This window comes from Haemorhous mexicanus, chromosome 4 (genome assembly GCF_027477595.1).
Source record: "Haemorhous mexicanus isolate bHaeMex1 chromosome 4, bHaeMex1.pri, whole genome shotgun sequence".
Taxonomy (NCBI): Eukaryota; Metazoa; Chordata; class Aves; order Passeriformes; family Fringillidae; genus Haemorhous; species Haemorhous mexicanus.
In genome coordinates, this window is record NC_082344.1 from 27,025,299 (window position 1) to 27,043,799 (window position 18,501).

General features: G+C 45.2%; 2 protein-coding genes across 2 annotated transcripts; both read right to left on the reverse strand.

Annotated features, from left to right (window-relative positions):
* Positions 1–2,894: 2,894 nt before the first annotated feature.
* On the reverse strand, positions 2,895–6,924 carry LOC132326218 (alcohol dehydrogenase 1-like). Its single transcript, XM_059844154.1, has 9 exons — positions 6,808–6,924; positions 5,905–6,003; positions 5,306–5,447; positions 5,115–5,202; positions 4,782–5,001; positions 4,391–4,651; positions 3,965–4,100; positions 3,517–3,655; positions 2,895–3,129 (listed from the first exon to the last, which is right to left on the reverse strand). Exons 1-9 carry the CDS (start codon positions 6,823–6,825, stop codon positions 3,105–3,107), a joined length of 1,128 nt encoding a protein of 375 aa, XP_059700137.1. The 5' UTR covers positions 6,826–6,924; the 3' UTR covers positions 2,895–3,104.
* A 3,412-nt stretch (positions 6,925–10,336) lies between these two features.
* LOC132326219 (uncharacterized) lies at positions 10,337–16,366 on the reverse strand. Its single transcript, XM_059844155.1, has 2 exons — positions 14,543–16,366; positions 10,337–12,803 (listed from the first exon to the last, which is right to left on the reverse strand). The coding sequence occupies exon 1, from the start codon at positions 16,364–16,366 to the stop codon at positions 15,341–15,343; it is 1,026 nt and encodes a 341-aa protein (XP_059700138.1). The 3' UTR covers positions 10,337–12,803; positions 14,543–15,340.
* Between the last annotated feature and the right edge of the window lie 2,135 nt (positions 16,367–18,501).

The window sequence follows — 18,501 nt, forward strand, 5'->3', positions numbered from 1 at the left end:
CTCTTCAGCCTGTTCCAGTGACTCTACACTGTCACAGTAAAGAATTTCTTCCTAATATCTGATTAAACCTGCTGTGTTTCATGCCTGTTATCCTAGCAGGTCACCCACCAGAGGTTGTGGACCAAAAATACAGTTCTTCTCCAAGATTTTCATGTACTTTCCTGTGTCTTTGCCTTGTAATCCACACTTCAGCCTGAAAGTGGGCTGATTTAAGTGCTCAGCCAAAACCAAAAATACCCTCTAGGCTGTTCAGACAGACCCACAATACAGAACTCCTGGGACACGGAGTAGTTGGCTTTGATTCCCATTCTTTCTTCTGCATTGCACGAGGGCTGGAAAGCAATTCCAGAGGACGAATGCTCTATGGCTGATATCCCATAGGGTTGGCAGTGTATGAAGCTGAAACCAACAAATTTCAGAAGTCCTGTAACAAAGAATGAATTCATTCACCTGCTTCCTAGATAGCACGCCACACAGATGGCTTTTGATTTCATCTCACTCCTAAGGACATAAAAGTGCTACTTGTGCTGACACTTCATGGCTCTGAAGACGTGTCTAGTGTCTGCTGTTGAGTGTATAACCTACACAATGGTTGTAAAAATATCTTTCAAATATGTACTGTTATTTTGCCTCAAAACATCCATGTGATGCTCTAGTTCCCCAGACTTGCAAACCCCCCGCTTGTGTGAAATGAGAATTTCTGTCTGCCCTGCTTGCAGTTCTTAAGGGCCATGGGGAGTTGGCACCTCTGCAAAACATGTGAAATGCAGGTAATTATTGTAGGGAGCTGATACTGAGATCCTGTTGCTGTGCAGCTTTTTTGTATCTATTTCAGACAGGAGGCTGTAGTTGTTTTCTTCTTATCCAGGTAATAGAGGGAAAATAAGACCAAACTTGTGTGTCAGCAGGCATGGCTTTAATGATTGACTTTTCAAAGGCCGATCCTTTCTATCTACGTTCTACAATATGTGCAACCCTGACTTGCTGTATATAGTAATGTATTTGATAAGCTTTAATAGCTGATCTGTGAGGTCAGAATGCCAGGACACACAGGCACATGCATCAAGGTGTTTGTCTTCACCTTTGTAGTCAGTTTTCTGTCCCCCTCTTTATGTTCTGGTTGTTTGCTGCCTGTATCAAAAGAGGTGGAGAGACGGTGGAATACTTGACAGAAATCTCTGTGGAACAGATGCTGAAATGTATTTATGGGGGCTAAGTACAAATCTTATCTTATCTTTCCTGGCGTCAGCATCAGGCTTCTGTAATTTTTACTTACCAGTCAGAGTCTGATATGTGTGCCCTTAATAATGACCCAGCATTGCATTTCTGTCCCCAGTGTAAGTGGGCACCTGTTTCAGAGACAGTTTTTGCATTCTACTGTGAAGGACAAACTAGATCATATCCTCGCAGGATTTGTTAGCAGTATTGATAATCCACTATTCTAAAAGATGCCCTGGTGCTTTAATTTTCCTAGGAACGGAAATGTTGTGTACCTCTTTCAAAATGATAGCAGTGTGAGGCAAATGAAGTAAGGAAAGTGGGAGTTAGATTCACCCTGATATATTGCACCTAGCAGAGATACAGAAAACAATTCTGACAAAGATCTATTAAAATGAGCAATTGATTGTGTTCACCCTAGTGGAGGAGAATGGCTGAGGGGAAAATGTTAAAGCAGACACCAGGACTCTTAGAGCAACTGCTGATTTTGAGTCCATGCTATCATAGAATGATGGAATATCTCAACTTGGGGGGGAGCCATTAGGAATATAGCCTTGGCTTTTTTTCCTTTTTTTGCTCAGAACAAATTCCTTTGTCAGACTAGCTGTGGTCATAGTACATCCTACAGAATTTCACTCTGCAATTACATTGCAGAGGAGGAATTTTCCTTTATGATTTCTGATAGCCTAGGTATAGCACTTCTAGCACCCACAGTGAGTGAGTGTTGGGACACAAATGCACATGTAATGTCTCTTCCCCATTACAGTCTGTACATTTCTCTGAGACTGTTCCAAGATGAAAACTTGAGCAGGAGAAAAGAAACCAGACTAAGATCAGGATCCAAAGTGGACAAATATGAGTGAAAGAAGGAAAAATTAGGAGAGAATAGTACAGAGCAGAGTAATGGGTCTATGGTAGATACCCATGGTGACATCCATGTTATTTGTGTGCTCCTTGATTCTCGCCCAGAGACTCTTAAGTGTGCCATTTCAGCTGCATAGATTCCAACCCTTCTATTCCATGCAGTGCCACCCCCTGCCTCTTCTGCCCTGCCTTTCCCTCCTGATGAGCCTGTAACCATCCAGCAGGGCACTCCAGCCCCAGGACTTGTCCCACCAGTTTCACTTATGCCAACGATAGCAAGTCTCTGGCACCGGGTGACAGCTTCCTGGTCTCCATTGCTCCTTCCTCAAGCTGCATTCATTGGTAATGAAACATTTTCACGAGTGGTACTTTGTGGCCAACACCTGTGAAGCCCATTGAGGGGTGTCCTTTCTGCTCCTTTCCTCACCTTTTGGCACACAATGCCACTGTTCATCACTGGCCAGCCTGGTATTTTCCCATTCTCTTTCCCAGACTAGTTTAAAGCCCTGTCAAAGAGCCCTGCTAGCTCTTGGGCTAGAACTCCTTTTCCCCTCTGAGAATGGCTGATCCTGTCAAGTGTCTGTAGATGACATGGTGAATGGATCACCCCACGGTCAAAACCCCAATATTTTTTTCCTTACGCCAGCCTTGGAGCCATGCATTGACCCCATGGATCTGCCTGTTCCTACCAGTATAATTCCTCGTTACCGACAGGTCAAGGAAATCACTCCCAGTGTTCCTGATCCGTGTACCAATTGTCCCAAGGCCCTGGAGTCTCTGTTGATTGAGTGCACTGTGTCAGATGAGTTGGTTTAAAAACCTTTATTAGTAAAAGCATTTTCTTGGGAGAGACAACCTTTTATGCCCAGTCCGGGCACAGCAGGACCAGCAGTGACTCCAGCACAGGTGAGTTCCTCGTTCTCTTCTCCTGGTGCCCCACAAGGACAGGTGCTGGTTGAGAGGGGCCCGGGCCCGGAGAGCATCTGCTGCGCTGGTCCCTCCGCTCGGCTTGGCCGTGTCCTTCAGAAGAGCAGGACAGTGCGGATACTGAAACGTGGAAGGGAAGGGAGGGTTGGCTGCAGCTCAGGAGCAGGCAGTGTGGCAGGCAGGTGTGCCTGGGGACTGGCCACCTTCTTTGTCATCCAGCCTCTTCCTGCCTGAGCTGCATGAGCGGGGCAGCCTTCAAATCCCTGCTGAGGGGAGCCCCTCAAGGGATAAAGCCACAGGATCTGTGCTGAGCTGAACCATGAGCAGGAGGGTTCCCTGTGCTGAGCATGGGCTCTTCCCTCTGGGCTATGGCAGATCTTGCCAGCACTCAGCTGTGAGGCCCTGTTTCAGGTGCTCTTTGGGAAGCCAGTGTTGCAGGCTCTGCCTCCTGGAATTTTAGGAGGAGGAGCTGAGGTTTGCTGAACCTCCTGCCGATCAGGGTCTCACCTTTTTCCCGCACGTAACAACTCAAATCCCTCGTTCACTTGAGCGAATGGCAGCGTCTGCGTGATCAGCAAGTCTGTATTGAATTTCTTTTCCAAATAGCCGGAAACTAATTTGGGGATACATTCTGTCGACTTCCAGCCTAGAAACAGGAGAGAGCAGCTGCCTGAGTAATGGGAGAAAGGCAGTTGTGGTAAGGTAGTGTTACTGTGAGGGTCAGGACTGAGTGACCAGTGCTGGTGCCACACACTCGTGAGATGTTTTCTGCTCTTTAGGATGAGTGGGTTATTGTGCGGAACAGACGAAGGATTTTTTGCATGTCTAATGGTAATGTTCAATGCAGTGCTCCTCTTTAGTTGTCTTTTACTTGAAAACCCTCTTCTACTATGGATTGTCAACTACTATGAAAAGAAAATCTGAAATATTAAGATTGTATTCTTAAGTTCACTACCTCCAAGCAGAGTCCCCTTCCAAGTACGCCCAGTCAGCAGAAGTGTGGGATCAATGGAAATCTTGGAAACAGAATCCAGTTCTCCAGCCATCACACAGACACCAGTGCTCATATTGCAGGAAGCCAAGGCAGCAATCTGATGGGACAGGCAGGAGAATGAGAGGAAACCCTAATGGGTTAGTCATGGGAGCGCTCTTTCTGTGCAATCTCCTGCTCCTCCCTGGTAATCTGAAAACACACATCCCCCCTAGTGGAGCAGACCTGGATAGCTTGGGGCCTCTTTTAAGATTCCTGCCATTTTCTGTCACAAAGATATTCCCAACATTGCAGGCAGCCTGTGAGGAACTTCCCTTGGGGGTTGATTTTAGTCCTGAGAGGAGGCTGTGGTGATCTGGGAGGGAGGACAGGTGCTGAAGTGCCACCTACCATGGTGTCCTCGTGCCCAAAGGCCTCAAAGGAGTAGTCCACGCCGTGCCCGGTCATCTCAGTGAGCACCTCCTGGACGGGCTTCTGGAAGTCTCGAGGGTTGATGCAGTCGGTGGCTCCCAGCTTCTTGGCCGTGGCAAACTTGTCCTTGTTGATGTCCACGCCAATGATGCGGGAAGCTCCAGCTGCCTTGCAGCCCATGACAACAGAGAGGCCAACTCCTCCGAGGCCAAAAACGGCACAGGTGGAGCCTGGTTTTACCTGCACAGATGGGAGCCTGTGAGTCACCAGCAGCAAGAGGTGGAGGAGGAGGAGGAGAAGGTTTCTTTTGCACAGGATTGATGAGGTTGTGCGGGTGGTCGTGGGTTGCTGAACACGCCTGAATACCAACCTTGGCTGTGTTGATGGCAGCCCCATAGCCTGTGGAAAACCCACAGCCAAATAAGCAGACTTTGTCCAGAGGTGCTGCAGCATCAATCTTGGCAACAGTGTATTCTGGGACCACGGTGTATTCTGCAAAGGCACTGACCCACATGAAGTGATGGATCTGCTTCCCTTTGCACGAGAAGCGGCTGGTCTTGTCCGGCAGCAGGTTTTGTGGTTCAGAGAAACTGTGGGGGATATGCAAGTATTTGTATTTGATTGTCTGAAGCACTGATGGGGGTGTCAGATTTGTCATAAAGTCAATCCCATGTAAGTTTAGGGGATGGCAAAGTAAACTTACTGGAATTTCTCGCAGTAGTTGGATTCAGGATTCCGGCAGAAGCTGCATTCCCCACACTGAGGGATGGAAAGGGGCATGACTTTGTCACCTGGAAGTAAGCAATATCTCATGTTAGGTGGCTCTGAGGATGCTGCCTGTGTGAGAGGTGATTCCTCGATATATGTTTGTGTGTGTGTGAGTGTGTCAGTTACCTGGTTTCATAGAGGTCACTCCTTCTCCAACGCTTTCCACAATTCCAGCTCCTTCATGGCCAGGGATAACTGGGAATTCTGCGTTGGGAAAGCCGCCTTGCAGAAGGTGTTCATCTGTGCGGCAGATGCTTGAGGCCACAAGCTATTGGGAGAGGAGCAAGCAGATGTCCAGGTCTCTGTCTAACTCATTTTGTGGAAGCAATTTTCTCAGGGGTGTTATGATGCCCCTCAGTCAGTGCTGGCACTCTGTGGCAGCACACAGAGCCCAGGCTGGGCTTTCCCCTTCTGCTCACTCTGAATGCTCCATGTGGCTTTCCTCTGCACTGTGCTGGAGGTGGAAGTGGAGGGGAGGCCACAGTGTGGGTACCAGAGCCCTGTCCAGCAGAGCAATGGCTGGAGGCAGGAATTCCTAAGTGACAGCTTAGACAGGAATTAGTCCAAAAAGGAGCCCCTGGCAGATGGTGCATTTGAGCCAAGGCAGCTCTGGGCAGTGAAAGCCTCTTGGAGGACACAGATCCCTGAGTTTTACTGAAGGTACAACCACAAGAGGAGGAAATACCACAAGGAAGGAAGAAAAAGTTATTTAAATGTATTTTTACCTTGATCCGGACTTCCCCTGCCTTTGGGGGTGCAACTTCCACCTCCTCAACAGAGAGTTTGCCCGGGGCCCAGGCAACAGCAGCCCTGCACCTGATAACCTGGAAACAACCGAGAGGAATTCATTGCATGGGAACGTTTCTCTGTAGCACACGGCTGGGGGAAGTCATCCTGCAACCCGAGGTGTCCAAACCTGGTGATGCTCAGCTGCACCTGAAACCAAGTGCTGTACAATGAACACTGGCCTAGTTTAGGGTCTGAGGGAACCCCATTTGTGATTTGTGACCCAAAAAGGATCAGGTGTAGCCTTGGAAAGTTACTGGGTTCTGATGGCTTTGGTGGATATGTCATAATATCCCCATGTATTACTGGCCAGACTGCGCTGTCATGAGGACTGCAGACTCTGCCCATTACCCATTACCCATTACCCATTACCAGGGTTTGATTTGTGTGTGCCATGGCACAGACCCTTCCCCGATCAACTCAAAGCAGTTTGGCATCAGCAAATTGGGGCTTGCAGCCTGAAAAGGGCATTGCCATGGATGAGGTTGAGTGCAGGTGAGCGGCTGAAGAGGGCACCACTGAAGAGCTGCGATTGCTGCCAGAGCAGGAGCACAGGGCGGGATTGAGCAGGAGGGGATTTTTGAGATTAGCACCATTCCGTATTTTGTCTCCCGAGCCGCTGGGCAGGACCGAGAGGGAATGCACTACGGAATGCAGGTCTGGACACGTGCAGTTGCCTGAGAGCAGAGTCAGGTGAAATTGACAGGGGTTTGGGAGAGGTGGGGGAGTGAGGTTGGGGGAGCGAGGGCACACGGAGTGGTGTGCAGACTGAGCCTTTTGCAGCGGATTTGGACAAGAGCAGGCCACGTCGGAAAGGTGGAGGGGAAGTGCCTTGTCCTTACTTTTCCCGCAGTGGCCATGTGGTCTTAGCAGAGCTGCTGTCGCTGTCGCAGGCTGGAGGGAAGCTGCTGCCTCGGCGTGTTGCAGGATCCCCCAGGCGTGGAGCGGGACCAGTCCCTGGGCGTCTCTGGAAAACGCTGCTTTTAATGTGTGCTGGATGCTGGGCGGCACAGGGAGTGCAGAGGGGAGGAGCTGGATAGCGGCAGGGAGGTGGATGGGAGCAGAAGTCCACCAGGGAGGCTTTTATCAGTGACTCTGCCCTTGGGTCATTCCCTACCCCCTCCTGCCTGAAAGGCTCAGAGAGCTCAGAAAGATTGGTTTATTTCTTTCAGATGCTTCTGGCAGATGTGGAGGGAGGAGATCTGCATGACTGCTGGGGCTTCCTTGGCATCCCCTTTTTGCCACGTCGGTGCATTTGACCTGGTGGCCTTTTGCACCATTGTATTTGCAAAAGGATTAAAAATGTTTAAAACTAAAATAAAACAAATCAAAATTGTATGAAATTGTGCTGTGGTGGATACAAGCAATGTGCTCTTGGATTGAAGCCTTACTGTCTTCTGTGCTCTTGGAGCTATTTTCAGCATAGCAGTAAGGGCAGAACATATCAGAAGAGGGTTTCTTTTTTCCCCAAGTACTTCACTCCAGTGAAACCTGGTTTGTAGGTGGGTTACTAACTCCAGGCAGGCTTTTCAGGTTCTCCCAGAGCTGTTTTCTGCTGAGGCATTGGACAAGATGATGTATTGGCAGGGATTGGATGAGTGAGAGCTTGTTGGAGGACCAGGCTGAGATGAGCAGCCAGAGTGTGATGTAACCCCCACAGTTAGAAAGAAATCTTCCTTCTGTGTGGCTGAACAGACACTTTTGCAAAGGTTAGGGATGGGGTAATTTCCTAGAAGACTGCCACTAATGACATAAACCCCTTTTTGGATCACTAGCCATTTAGAGTGCTATAATTAGGAGAAGTTAGCTTTTGGCTATTGAGAAAGATGTGTGTATATATATATATATATATATATATATATTTATATAGGTTTTCTTTGAATCAAAAGGCATCTGTTGTCGTTTGGATTAGCAAACAGGACTAGACATGATCAGAAAAAAGTGTAGCATTCCTGAATGAGGAGGGCATTGCTCTGTAGACTCAAGCTTGGCACATTCAGCTCTACAGTTGATTCACATGTCATTCAGAAAATCACAGAATGGCCTTGGTTAGATGGGACCTTAAAGATCGTGTTGTACCACGCCCCTGCCATGGGCAGGAGCACCTCTCACTAGAGGAAATTGCTCATAGCCACCTCTGAGTGGCCTCAAATGTTGCCAGGGATGGGGCATCGGCCACTTCTCTTCAGCCTGTTCCAGTGACTCTACACTGTCACAGTAAAGAATTTCTTCCTAATATCTGATTAAACCTGCTGTGTTTCATGCCTGTTATCCTAGCAGGTCACCCACCAGAGGTTGTGGACCAAAAATACAGTTCTTCTCCAAGATTTTCATGTACTTTCCTGTGTCTTTGCCTTGTAATCCACACTTCAGCCTGAAAGTGGGCTGATTTAAGTGCTCAGCCAAAACCAAAAATACCCTCTAGGCTGTTCAGACAGACCCACAATACAGAACTCCTGGGACACGGAGTAGTTGGCTTTGATTCCCATTCTTTCTTCTGCATTGCACGAGGGCTGGAAAGCAATTCCAGAGGACGAATGCTCTATGGCTGATATCCCATAGGGTTGGCAGTGTATGAAGCTGAAACCAACAAATTTCAGAAGTCCTGTAACAAAGAATGAATTCATTCACCTGCTTCCTAGATAGCACGCCACACAGATGGCTTTTGATTTCATCTCACTCCTAAGGACATAAAAGTGCTACTTGTGCTGACACTTCATGGCTCTGAAGACGTGTCTAGTGTCTGCTGTTGAGTGTATAACCTACACAATGGTTGTAAAAAGATCTTTCAAATATGTACTGTTATTTTGCCTCAAAACATCCATGCGATGCTCTAGTTCCCCAGACTTGCAAACCCCCCGCTTGTGTGAAATGAGAATTTCTGTCTGCCCTGCTTGCAGTTCTTAAGGGCCATGGGGAGTTGGCACCTCTGCAAAACATGTGAAATGCAGGTAATTATTGTAGGGAGCTGATGCTGAGATCCTGTTGCTGTGCAGCTTTTTTGTATCTATTTCAGACAGGAGGCTGTAGTTGTTTTCTTCTTATCCAGGTAATAGAGGGAAAATAAGACCAAACTTGTGTGTCAGCAGGCATGGCTTTAATGATTGACTTTTCAAAGGCCGATCCTTTCTATCTACGTTCTACAATATGTGCAACCCTGACTTGCTGTATATAGTAATGTATTTGATAAGCTTTAATAGCTGATCTGTGAGGTCAGAATGCCAGGACACACAGGCACATGCATCAAGGTGTTTGTCTTCACCTTTGTAGTCAGTTTTCTGTCCCCCTCTTTATGTTCTGGTTGTTTGCTGCCTGTATCAAAAGAGGTGGAAAGACGGTGGAATACTTGACAGAAATCTCTGTGGAACAGATGCTGAAATGTATTTATGGGGGCTAAGTACAAATCTTATCTTATCTTTCCTGGCGTCAGCATCAGGCTTCTGTAATTTTTACTTACCAGTCAGAGTCTGATATGTGTGCCCTTAATAATGACCCAGCATTGCATTTCTGTCCCCAGTGTAAGTGGGCACCTGTTTCAGAGACAGTTTTTGCATTCTACTGTGAAGGACAAACTAGATCATATCCTCGCAGGATTTGTTAGCAGTATTGATAATCCACTATTCTAAAAGATGCCCTGGTGCTTTAATTTTCCTAGGAACGGAAATATTGTGTACCTCTTTCAAAATTATAGCAGTGTGAGGCAAATGAAGTAAGGAAAGTGGGAGTTAGATTCACCCTGATATATTGCACCTAGCAGAGATATAGAAAACAATTCTGACAAAGATCTATTAAAATGAGCAATTGATTGTGTTCACCCTAGTGGTGGAGAATGGCTGAGGGGAAAATGTTAAAGCAGACACCAGGACTCTTAGAGCAACTGCTGATTTTGAGTCCATGCTATCATAGAATGATGGAATATCTCAACTTGGGGGGGAGCCATTAGGACTATAGCCTTGGCTTTTTTTCTTCTTTGTTCAGAACAAATTCCTTTGTCAGACTAGCTGTGGTCATAGTACATCCTACAGAATTTCACTCTGCAATTACATTGCAGAGGAGGAATTTTCCTTTATGATTTCTGATAGCCTAGGTATAGCACTTCTAGCACCCACAGTGAGTGAGTGTTGGGACACAAATGCACATGTAATGTCTCTTCCCCATTACAGTCTGTACATTTCTCTGAGGTTGTTCCAAGATGAAAACTTGAGCAGGAGAAAAGACACCAGACTAAGATCAGGATCCAAAGTGGACAAATATGAATGAAAGAAGGAAAAATTAGGAGAGAATAGTACAGAGCAGAGTAATGGGTCTATGGTAGATACTCATTATCACCGGCTGAGGGCTATGTACAAATCACGAATGGGACGAGACTGCTGTGGAACGTGCCTTGAGCTGGTTTACTTTTCATCTCATTACATGGTTACGACAAGGGGAAGATGCCAGTAGCTCGCATCCCAAGCAGCAGACAAAGAACGTAATGTTACAACTTACTTTATAACTTTTTTGACCAATCACACAAAGCAGAAGCATATTGACAGTGGTTCCATCCAACCGCTATAAGCACATGTACCTGTGGTTAAAACAATGCTTGCATATTTCGAATACATTGCCTGCTTGTAAGCCTTAAAACACAATGCACAGAGCTCCATTATGAAACTTCAAACTTCCTAATATCTTGCTAGATAATCTTTTCTGCAGCTTAGGAAGTTATCCTATACAAGCATTAATACACAGACCATTGTTCTGTTCGTCCTTGCATTTCTACTTTTAAAATAATTTTTTGTCTGACCTATCTCATGGCTACTGCTTATCTCTAATCACAGTTCTGCTGTCTCTGAGGCCTGCCTTTTGCAGCTTTCCCAAAACCCTCTGATTCTGGGGATTCCCACAATTCCCCCTCTCGGTTCACCTAAAAAGAAATCTTTGTAACTGTGTAATTTTTTACTACCTTGCATTTCATAGCCTTGCTCTTTTATTTATGCTTATTAACTACTTAAAGCACCTTCAGCTTGCCCTAAGCATTGCTATATGCAATTTAACACAGCAATTGCATTGCTATATTCAATTTAACACAGCAATTTAATGCTGTGAAAGTCCAGTCTGTTCAAAGGGCATAAATCATGCTTGGTAATAATTACGAGTCATTGTTCAAAAAAGTCTTGTTGGTTCCAAGGTCTTAATTCAAAACCTTCTTCTAAGTCTATACCTTCATCCACCATCTCGGTAAGATTCCGAGAGCTCTCTGTGCATCCATTTCCTACCTCTCTCTCTTGTATGATAAAAACTTCTTTGATAGTTTTGTCCATCATTTGTCGCACACACCGGAGTATGCAAGGTACTACTACTAATATAACTACCAGAACACCCAACTCATAGAGACCTATCTGATAAAGTTCCCTTAGCCAAGGTGTAAAGCTCCATTCTTGGAACAAATCATCTAACCAGGACTCACCATCTTCTTTAATTTGAGCAGTCAAATCTTTCAGCTTTTGTGTGCTTTTGTGGATGGATTCAGAATGATCAGACAGGTTCATACAACATAGTCCTTCAAATTCCTCACAACCATGTCCTTGTGCCAGTAAAAGAAAATCAATTGCTGCTCTGTTTTGAAGGGTAGCATGCCTAACACTATTAACATCGGTCAACATATCACTGATTGCAGTGGATGTGGCATTAGTCTATTTACTCAGCCAATATCCAACCCGATCCAATTGTTTCAATGCCACTGCTGAAGCCAGTTGGGGTAAAAACAAACCTGCCGAAACCCTTTTCGCAGCTCTCCAAGACATGAAATCACTCCTACAGTTTTCATCATAATGATGAACAGCTCTTGTTCCCCTGTGTTTCTTTTTCATGACTGCTTTAGCAGTTGGTGCTATCACAGTGAGCATCCCAATGCTACATGAGCCACCTTCAAGGCATGATGGAATGCCCTGCCAAGCCCTATCTCCACAGATGAACCAATATCCTTTTGGCAATTGTTGTGGATATTGGTCAGCCTCAGAAAGCACATCCCAACTGTTTGAATGATTACACCAAAAACTTAAATTTCTGTATGCAAAATAATGGGGAGTAACATTGTACTTTGGAGGATCGCCAATCATTAGCTGTAAATGTAAAGCAAAAATCCATTGTTAAAGAACCAAGGATTTCTAATTCTTGTGGTTCAGATACTGCTTTGGGAAGTTCTTTGGCCCAGATGTTCCAATTCAATATAAGATTGCTCCCATTATCAATTTCACCAGGCTCACCATTAGATTGCTTTTTGATCAAAGGCAAATCCTTTACTGGGACACCGACCAGACAGGTTGAGAAAGGCTTTTCTGGTTCCGAATTAGACAAACATATGGTATCTGAGCCTGCTGCCTTGGCTAAGGTCACCCAAACATTTGGTTTTGGTTGTTCCACAGGCAAATTTGCACTACAAGAAGCAATTAAAACCCACCAACACCAGCATATAATTTGATTTTGCTCCATCCTTTTCACGAGCTAACTTTTGGCAAAAATCCTCCCATCAATCTAAGAATTTTGCTTTTTTTGATCTTAAAATAAGATTTCACCTTTGAAATTCCAATAGAGGGGATCTACAACATAACAAAACAAAAACCCCGCCTTTTCCAAAAATCAGCTCTACAAAACCAACAATTGACACACAGAAAAAATAACAGAAAGTCAGAGTTTGCAGGTTCCACCGATGAACAAGGAACGTCAGGCGTGACCCGGGATCCCTCTGTTCGCCTCCTGTCTGCGTAACTTGCTTCCTCGGTTTTGGACTCGTCAACACGTTCTGGGGTGCGATATGGTTTGACGTTCTTGGCTGGGACCCACTTAATTCCTGCACCTGTAGAGACAGAAGCATACCCTTTGCCCCAAGTGATTAATTGGAAAGGACCTTCAGTTTGTCCAGTCTCAGGGTTTCTAATTAAAACAGGGGCATTTTCTTTCAGCTTCACCTGTGTGTTATTTGAAAAATGCCTAAAAATTGGTGGATCGGGTTCTGCAACCGAGCTGTTTAAAAAATTAAAAACATACAAAGCTTTGTTCAACCTCATCTGTGGTGTGACCTCTACTCCTCCCCTCTGTTGATCTAGAATGCGTTTTAATGTCTGATGTGTCCTCTCAATAATTGCCTGACTTGTGGAAGAGTGAGGAATACCAAGGATGTGGCGAACACCCCATTCTTTTAGAAATGTGGCCAATTTTTGAGATATATATGTGGGACCATTGTCAGTTTTTACTTCTTGGGGCACACCCAAATGAAGCAAAAGCTTGCAAAAAATTATGACAGGCAAGATTACCTGTTTCGCCTGTATGAAGGAAAGCAAAAACTGCACCAGAGAACGTGTCCACTGAAACATGACTATTTTTAAATTTACCAAAAGAAGGGTATTTAGTGACATCCATTTGCCATAACTGCAGGCTTTGCAAACCTTGTGGGTTGACCGCTCCTGTAGAAACAGGAGGCTGCACAAGCTGACAGTCAGGGCAAGTACTGATGATCGCCTTGGCTTGACTTTTGGAAATTTGAAACATTCGCACAGGTGCTTGTGCGTTTTGATGAAAAAAGGCATGACTTAATTTTGCTTGTTCAAAAACGTTTGGCAGAGCGTTTGAAATAACCACTGTCAGTTTGTCCGCTCTCGCATTTCCTTCCACTAATAATCCAGGAAGCGAAGAATGAGCCCTTCTTTGTGAGAAACAAAATATGGATTAGTTCTATATTGCAAAGTTGTATAAAAACATGAAAGCCAATGATATAAAGTGTCATTACTAACATCCTTTAAAACAGATCCTTCTAATCTTTTAACTACTTTAGCAACATAAGCAGAATCTGTGATTAAATTAAAAGGTTGTGGAAAGAGCTGAAAAGCCCACAGCAGCAAGCTCAACAATCTGAGGAGATCCTTCTACTATTTGAATATCTGACTCCCAGGCATTGTTTTTTGATTCAACCAAGTTACGACTGATTTATGACTTTTGCCAGAGCCATCAGTGAAGAGAGTCACTGTGTTTAAAGGCTCTACACTTAGGTTTCTCTCTAAAACTCAATTTTGCTTGCAATAATTTGTGAGCTGGGTAATGAACAGAACAAACACCTGGGAAGTTCAACAATGCATACTGCAAATCATCAGAATTTTGCATTTCCCAATTAAGACAATATTTTTTCAATGGTAAATAGATAACTGCAAATTCTTGACCTGCCAAACCTAACAGTCTTGTTCTGGCCTTAATTACAATTTGTGCTATCATCTCTAAAACTGTGAAGATAGTCTTTGGAAACCTGTAGGGAAGAAAAATCCATTCTATTATCAACAAAGGATCTATCTCAGAAGGGTCGCACTGAAAAATGAGACCACAAAGTTGCAATTTTTTCTCCTAAAATTACAAAAAAAGAAAGGCTTCTCTGGAATACAGCGATGAGCTCTTCGTCTTTGGAGAGCTTCCATGACCTTATCAAGGGCTGCACGAGCTTCGCAACTTCCCCTCAGCAAATCGAAAAGCAGACCCAGTTCATCATTGGTGATTCCCAAAACAGGTCTGACCCAATTGATTTCTCCTAGAAGCTGTTGTAAGTCTTACAGATTGTTGACACTGGTCCGGAGCTGTATCTTCTGCAGTGTAATTGTTTTTTCAGTCATCTTCCATCCCAGATACTTCCAGTGTGGAACTTCTTGGATTTTTGTTGTAGAAATTTCAAGTCCAGCATTTTGGATTTCAGCAACAACACTAGCACGGGTTTGCTCCATCTCTGTCTGCGTTGGAGCTGCGATGAGCAAATCATCCATGTAGTGTAGAATCATGGATCTTGGATACTTCTGTCAAACTGGAGACAAAGCTTGTGCAACAAGACTTTTTATCAGAGTCCAACTGTACAGTACCAACAGACTTTCCCCAAATTTTTTCTTGTACCTCTAGGAACTTTTCAAATTTATCTCCCAATGTTTTTCCTAACTTTTCTTGAGATTCTGCAATTTGCTTTCCAAAAGTATTGACTTCCATATTAGCAAGATGTTGTGGAGAGGTGAGCCTACTGCAAGCTATTAGCATCTGTGTAACAGTTGGCGGCTGATCAGGTAAAGTTAAAATAATTTTTCTACATTCATCATTAGCATTTACAGAAGCAAGGTTTTGAACAATATAGGAGCATACTGGTTCATCTGGACATTGTCTTTCAACTGCTTGGGTTAATCTGTCTAGGAAAGAACCATAGGATTCTGTTTCACCTTGTCTGATAGTAGTATACGCATTTACATGGGTACCAGCTGGCTCAACTGAAAATAAAGCTTCTCTAGCAGCATCTTTAATATCTGTTAGTACAGGCCGAGGCAATTCCACCGCTTGGTTTTTTGGCCTATGAAAAGGTGGATCACCTGCTAATTAGGTAATACCTAAATTCTCATAAGGAGTATTTTCATATCTTTCAACCAATTTCCTAAGAAGTTTTTTCCATTGTAATTCCCATAAAATATATTGTGAATTGGTTAAAATCAGAGATGCCACATATCGACAATCAGCAGGGACTAAGTCATAAGAATTAAATATACTTTTCAACACACTATCAAAATAAGGAGAAGAGAACCCACTCTCTTTCAAAGCTTGGCGGAGTTCTTTTATATCATGGTGAGAAAGAGATTCAAATCGTGGATTTACATCATTACGACCGTATCTTACAGGTAATGCAAGGAGTTGTTCCTTTGAATCCAAATCCTTTTCTAAATTTTGATTAATACTAGACCAATTAGGTAATTGCAATGGAGGGCTTGCCTCTGATTTAGATTGCTTTTTGTTTTTCCCTCTCACCACTCCTGTGTCTGATGTAGGGGAACAGATAATATTGTCAGTGTCATCAGCTGTCCCAGGAACTCTGCCAAGATCCAAGTTCTTCTTGGCAGAGGTGTTGCTGTAGCAACAAACTTTCCTAGGAACCGTGCCAGGAAGGACCAGGAAGGAAGGCTCCACATTCCCACCACCCACCCCTGCAATGGAGGTAGCAGCCGAGGAATGTGTTGTATTTGTTACAGGAAGAGAGCCAGAGCCTGATAAATCACGTCTCAATTCACTAAATCTGGTTTCATTAGAGTCATACGAATTGGTCTGCTCTCGAGCTGCAGACCCAGAATTCGTATTTGTGACCCTGTCCAATGAGCTGTTACAAGTTCCACACCGTATTCCCGCCCGCGGGGATACAGCTGGAAAATTCCCAGCTCCAAGTTGTGATCCCGACATGCTGTTTTCCCCCCCAGCAGCAAATGAGACAGACCTCAGGGTCTCTGAGCGATCTGTCTGTGTTTCCACAAAAACTTTTCCGAGCTCTCCTGCCCCCACTCCATGCATCTCTCTGGGAAGAGCCTTCCGGGCCCCGCTCGGCCCCTGGCTGCCGCCCGCCGCCTCTGTGCCCCCCATCCCGCTCGCTCCTCTGCAGGCAGAGCCAAATCCAAAGCCCCCCCACTGCCTGCATCCGGAAGCTGGGGAACCAAAAACGGCGAAAACCCTGGAAGAGGCTTGGGGGAGGGATCTATACGAAAAGAATGCTCGGGTCTGCAAAGCAATCTGTCCGCCTGAACCCGATCCGAGGGGGTATCTTCCCAGGAAGGGGAAGCAGCGGCAGGAGTGACCCCCGCCGCCCCTCCGCCAGGCAGAGCGGATCCAGAGCCCGCCTCGGCAGACCTCGCCAGCACAACCTCAGCACAAGATCCAGCCGCAGTTTGTCTAGGACAGGAACAGGGCAGAGAAGCAGCAGCTCCTGATTTGCAAAGCCTCCCCAGACTCTCATTTCCCGGACCCGCGCGACTCCCATCCTCCCCAGAACACGACCCCCGACCCCCCGCAGCCTCGGAATGCAACGAAAGTCCCGAATGCTTTCCCGGGAATTCTGGGGTGGACGATTGCGTGGAAGAATGGGAGGACGGCCTGTCACAGCATTAGTGATGCAGGGAATCCCGGAAGAGACAGAGGACACAACCGAAGCAGGAAGCTGATCCGATTCCACCCTCCCGGGGATCGGGGTACTGTCCACACTGCCTGGAGAAACCCCGGACGCACCAGAAGGGAAGGAACCCCAAACAAAACCCGAGATCCCCCCAGAAGAGGACAACGGCCCAGCACCACTCGGAGTTAAAAGTCTCAGAACCAGGTGTTCTGTTTTGGCGTTCAAGAAAGTCTCTGTTACGATCAATTTGTTTAAAACTCTCCATTAAAGCTCTAGAGACAGGCATTAGTTTGACCACAGTCTCTTCCTTTTTGAGAGTGAATAGATTATAAAGTTTCCAGTTTATATGGTCCCAAAAATCAAAGGTAAAAGCAGACTGCAAGCCTATATTTTGAGTATTTGCTTTTACCCAGATTAGGAAGTCTTTTAGTTGATGTTTTGAGATGTCTGAACGTCCTTTATCCTGTAAAATTTTCTTGAGCTGGTAAAAAAAAGTCCCATTCTGTCTTAGATGATTTCCCATCACGTTGCCCAAAAGCTCCTAAAATTACTACTTATTACTTACAAGGACAGCAGGTGCAGACGACGAAAGGGATGATCCATTCCTCTTGTTAGCGACCTGGGCCTCCAGCGACCAAATTATCCACGATTTTCTCTTTTTTAATCCTCTAGTCACAATTTTCTATTTTAATGCTTTAGTCTAACTAAGTTCCTCACAGAGGACCACCAATTAACGCCGGCCGAGGGCTATGTACAAATCACGAACGGGACGGGACTGCTGTGGAACGTGCCTTGAGCTGGTTTACTTTTCAGCATCAGTCTCATTACATGGTTATGACAATGGGAAGATGCCAGCAGCTCACATCCCAAGCAGCAGACAAAGAACTTAATGTTACAACTTACTTTATAACTTTTTTGACCAATCACACAAAGCAGAAGCATATTGACAGTGGTTCCATCCAACCGCTATAAGCACATGTACCTGTGGTTAAAACAATGCTTGCATATTTCGAATACAATGCCTGCTTGTAAGCCTTAAAACACAATGCACAGAGCTCCATTATGAAACTTCAAACTTCCTAATATCTTGCTAGATAAACTTTTCTGCAGCTTAGGAAGTTATCCTATACAAGCATTAATACACAGACCATTGTTCTGTTCGTCCTTGCATTTCTACTTTTAAAATAATTTTTTGTCTGACCTATCTCATGGCTACTGCTTATCTCTAATCACAGTTCTGCTGTCTCTGAGGCCTGCCTTTTGCAGCTTTCCCAAAACCCTCTGATTCTGGGGATTCCCACAACCCATAGTGACAATCACATTATTTGTGGGCTCCTTGATTCTCACCCAGAGACTCTTAAGTGTGCCGTTTCAGCTCCATAGATTCCAACCCTTCTATTCCATGCAGTGCCACCCCCTGCCTCTTCTGCCCTGCCTTTCCCTCCTGATGAGCCTGTAACCATCCAGCAGGGCACTCCAGCCCCAGGACTTGTCCCACCAGTTTCACTTATGCCAACGATAGCAAGTCTCTGGCACCGGGTGACAGCTTCCTGGTCTCCATTGCTCCTTCCTCAAGCTGCATTCATTGGTAATGAAACATTTTCACGAG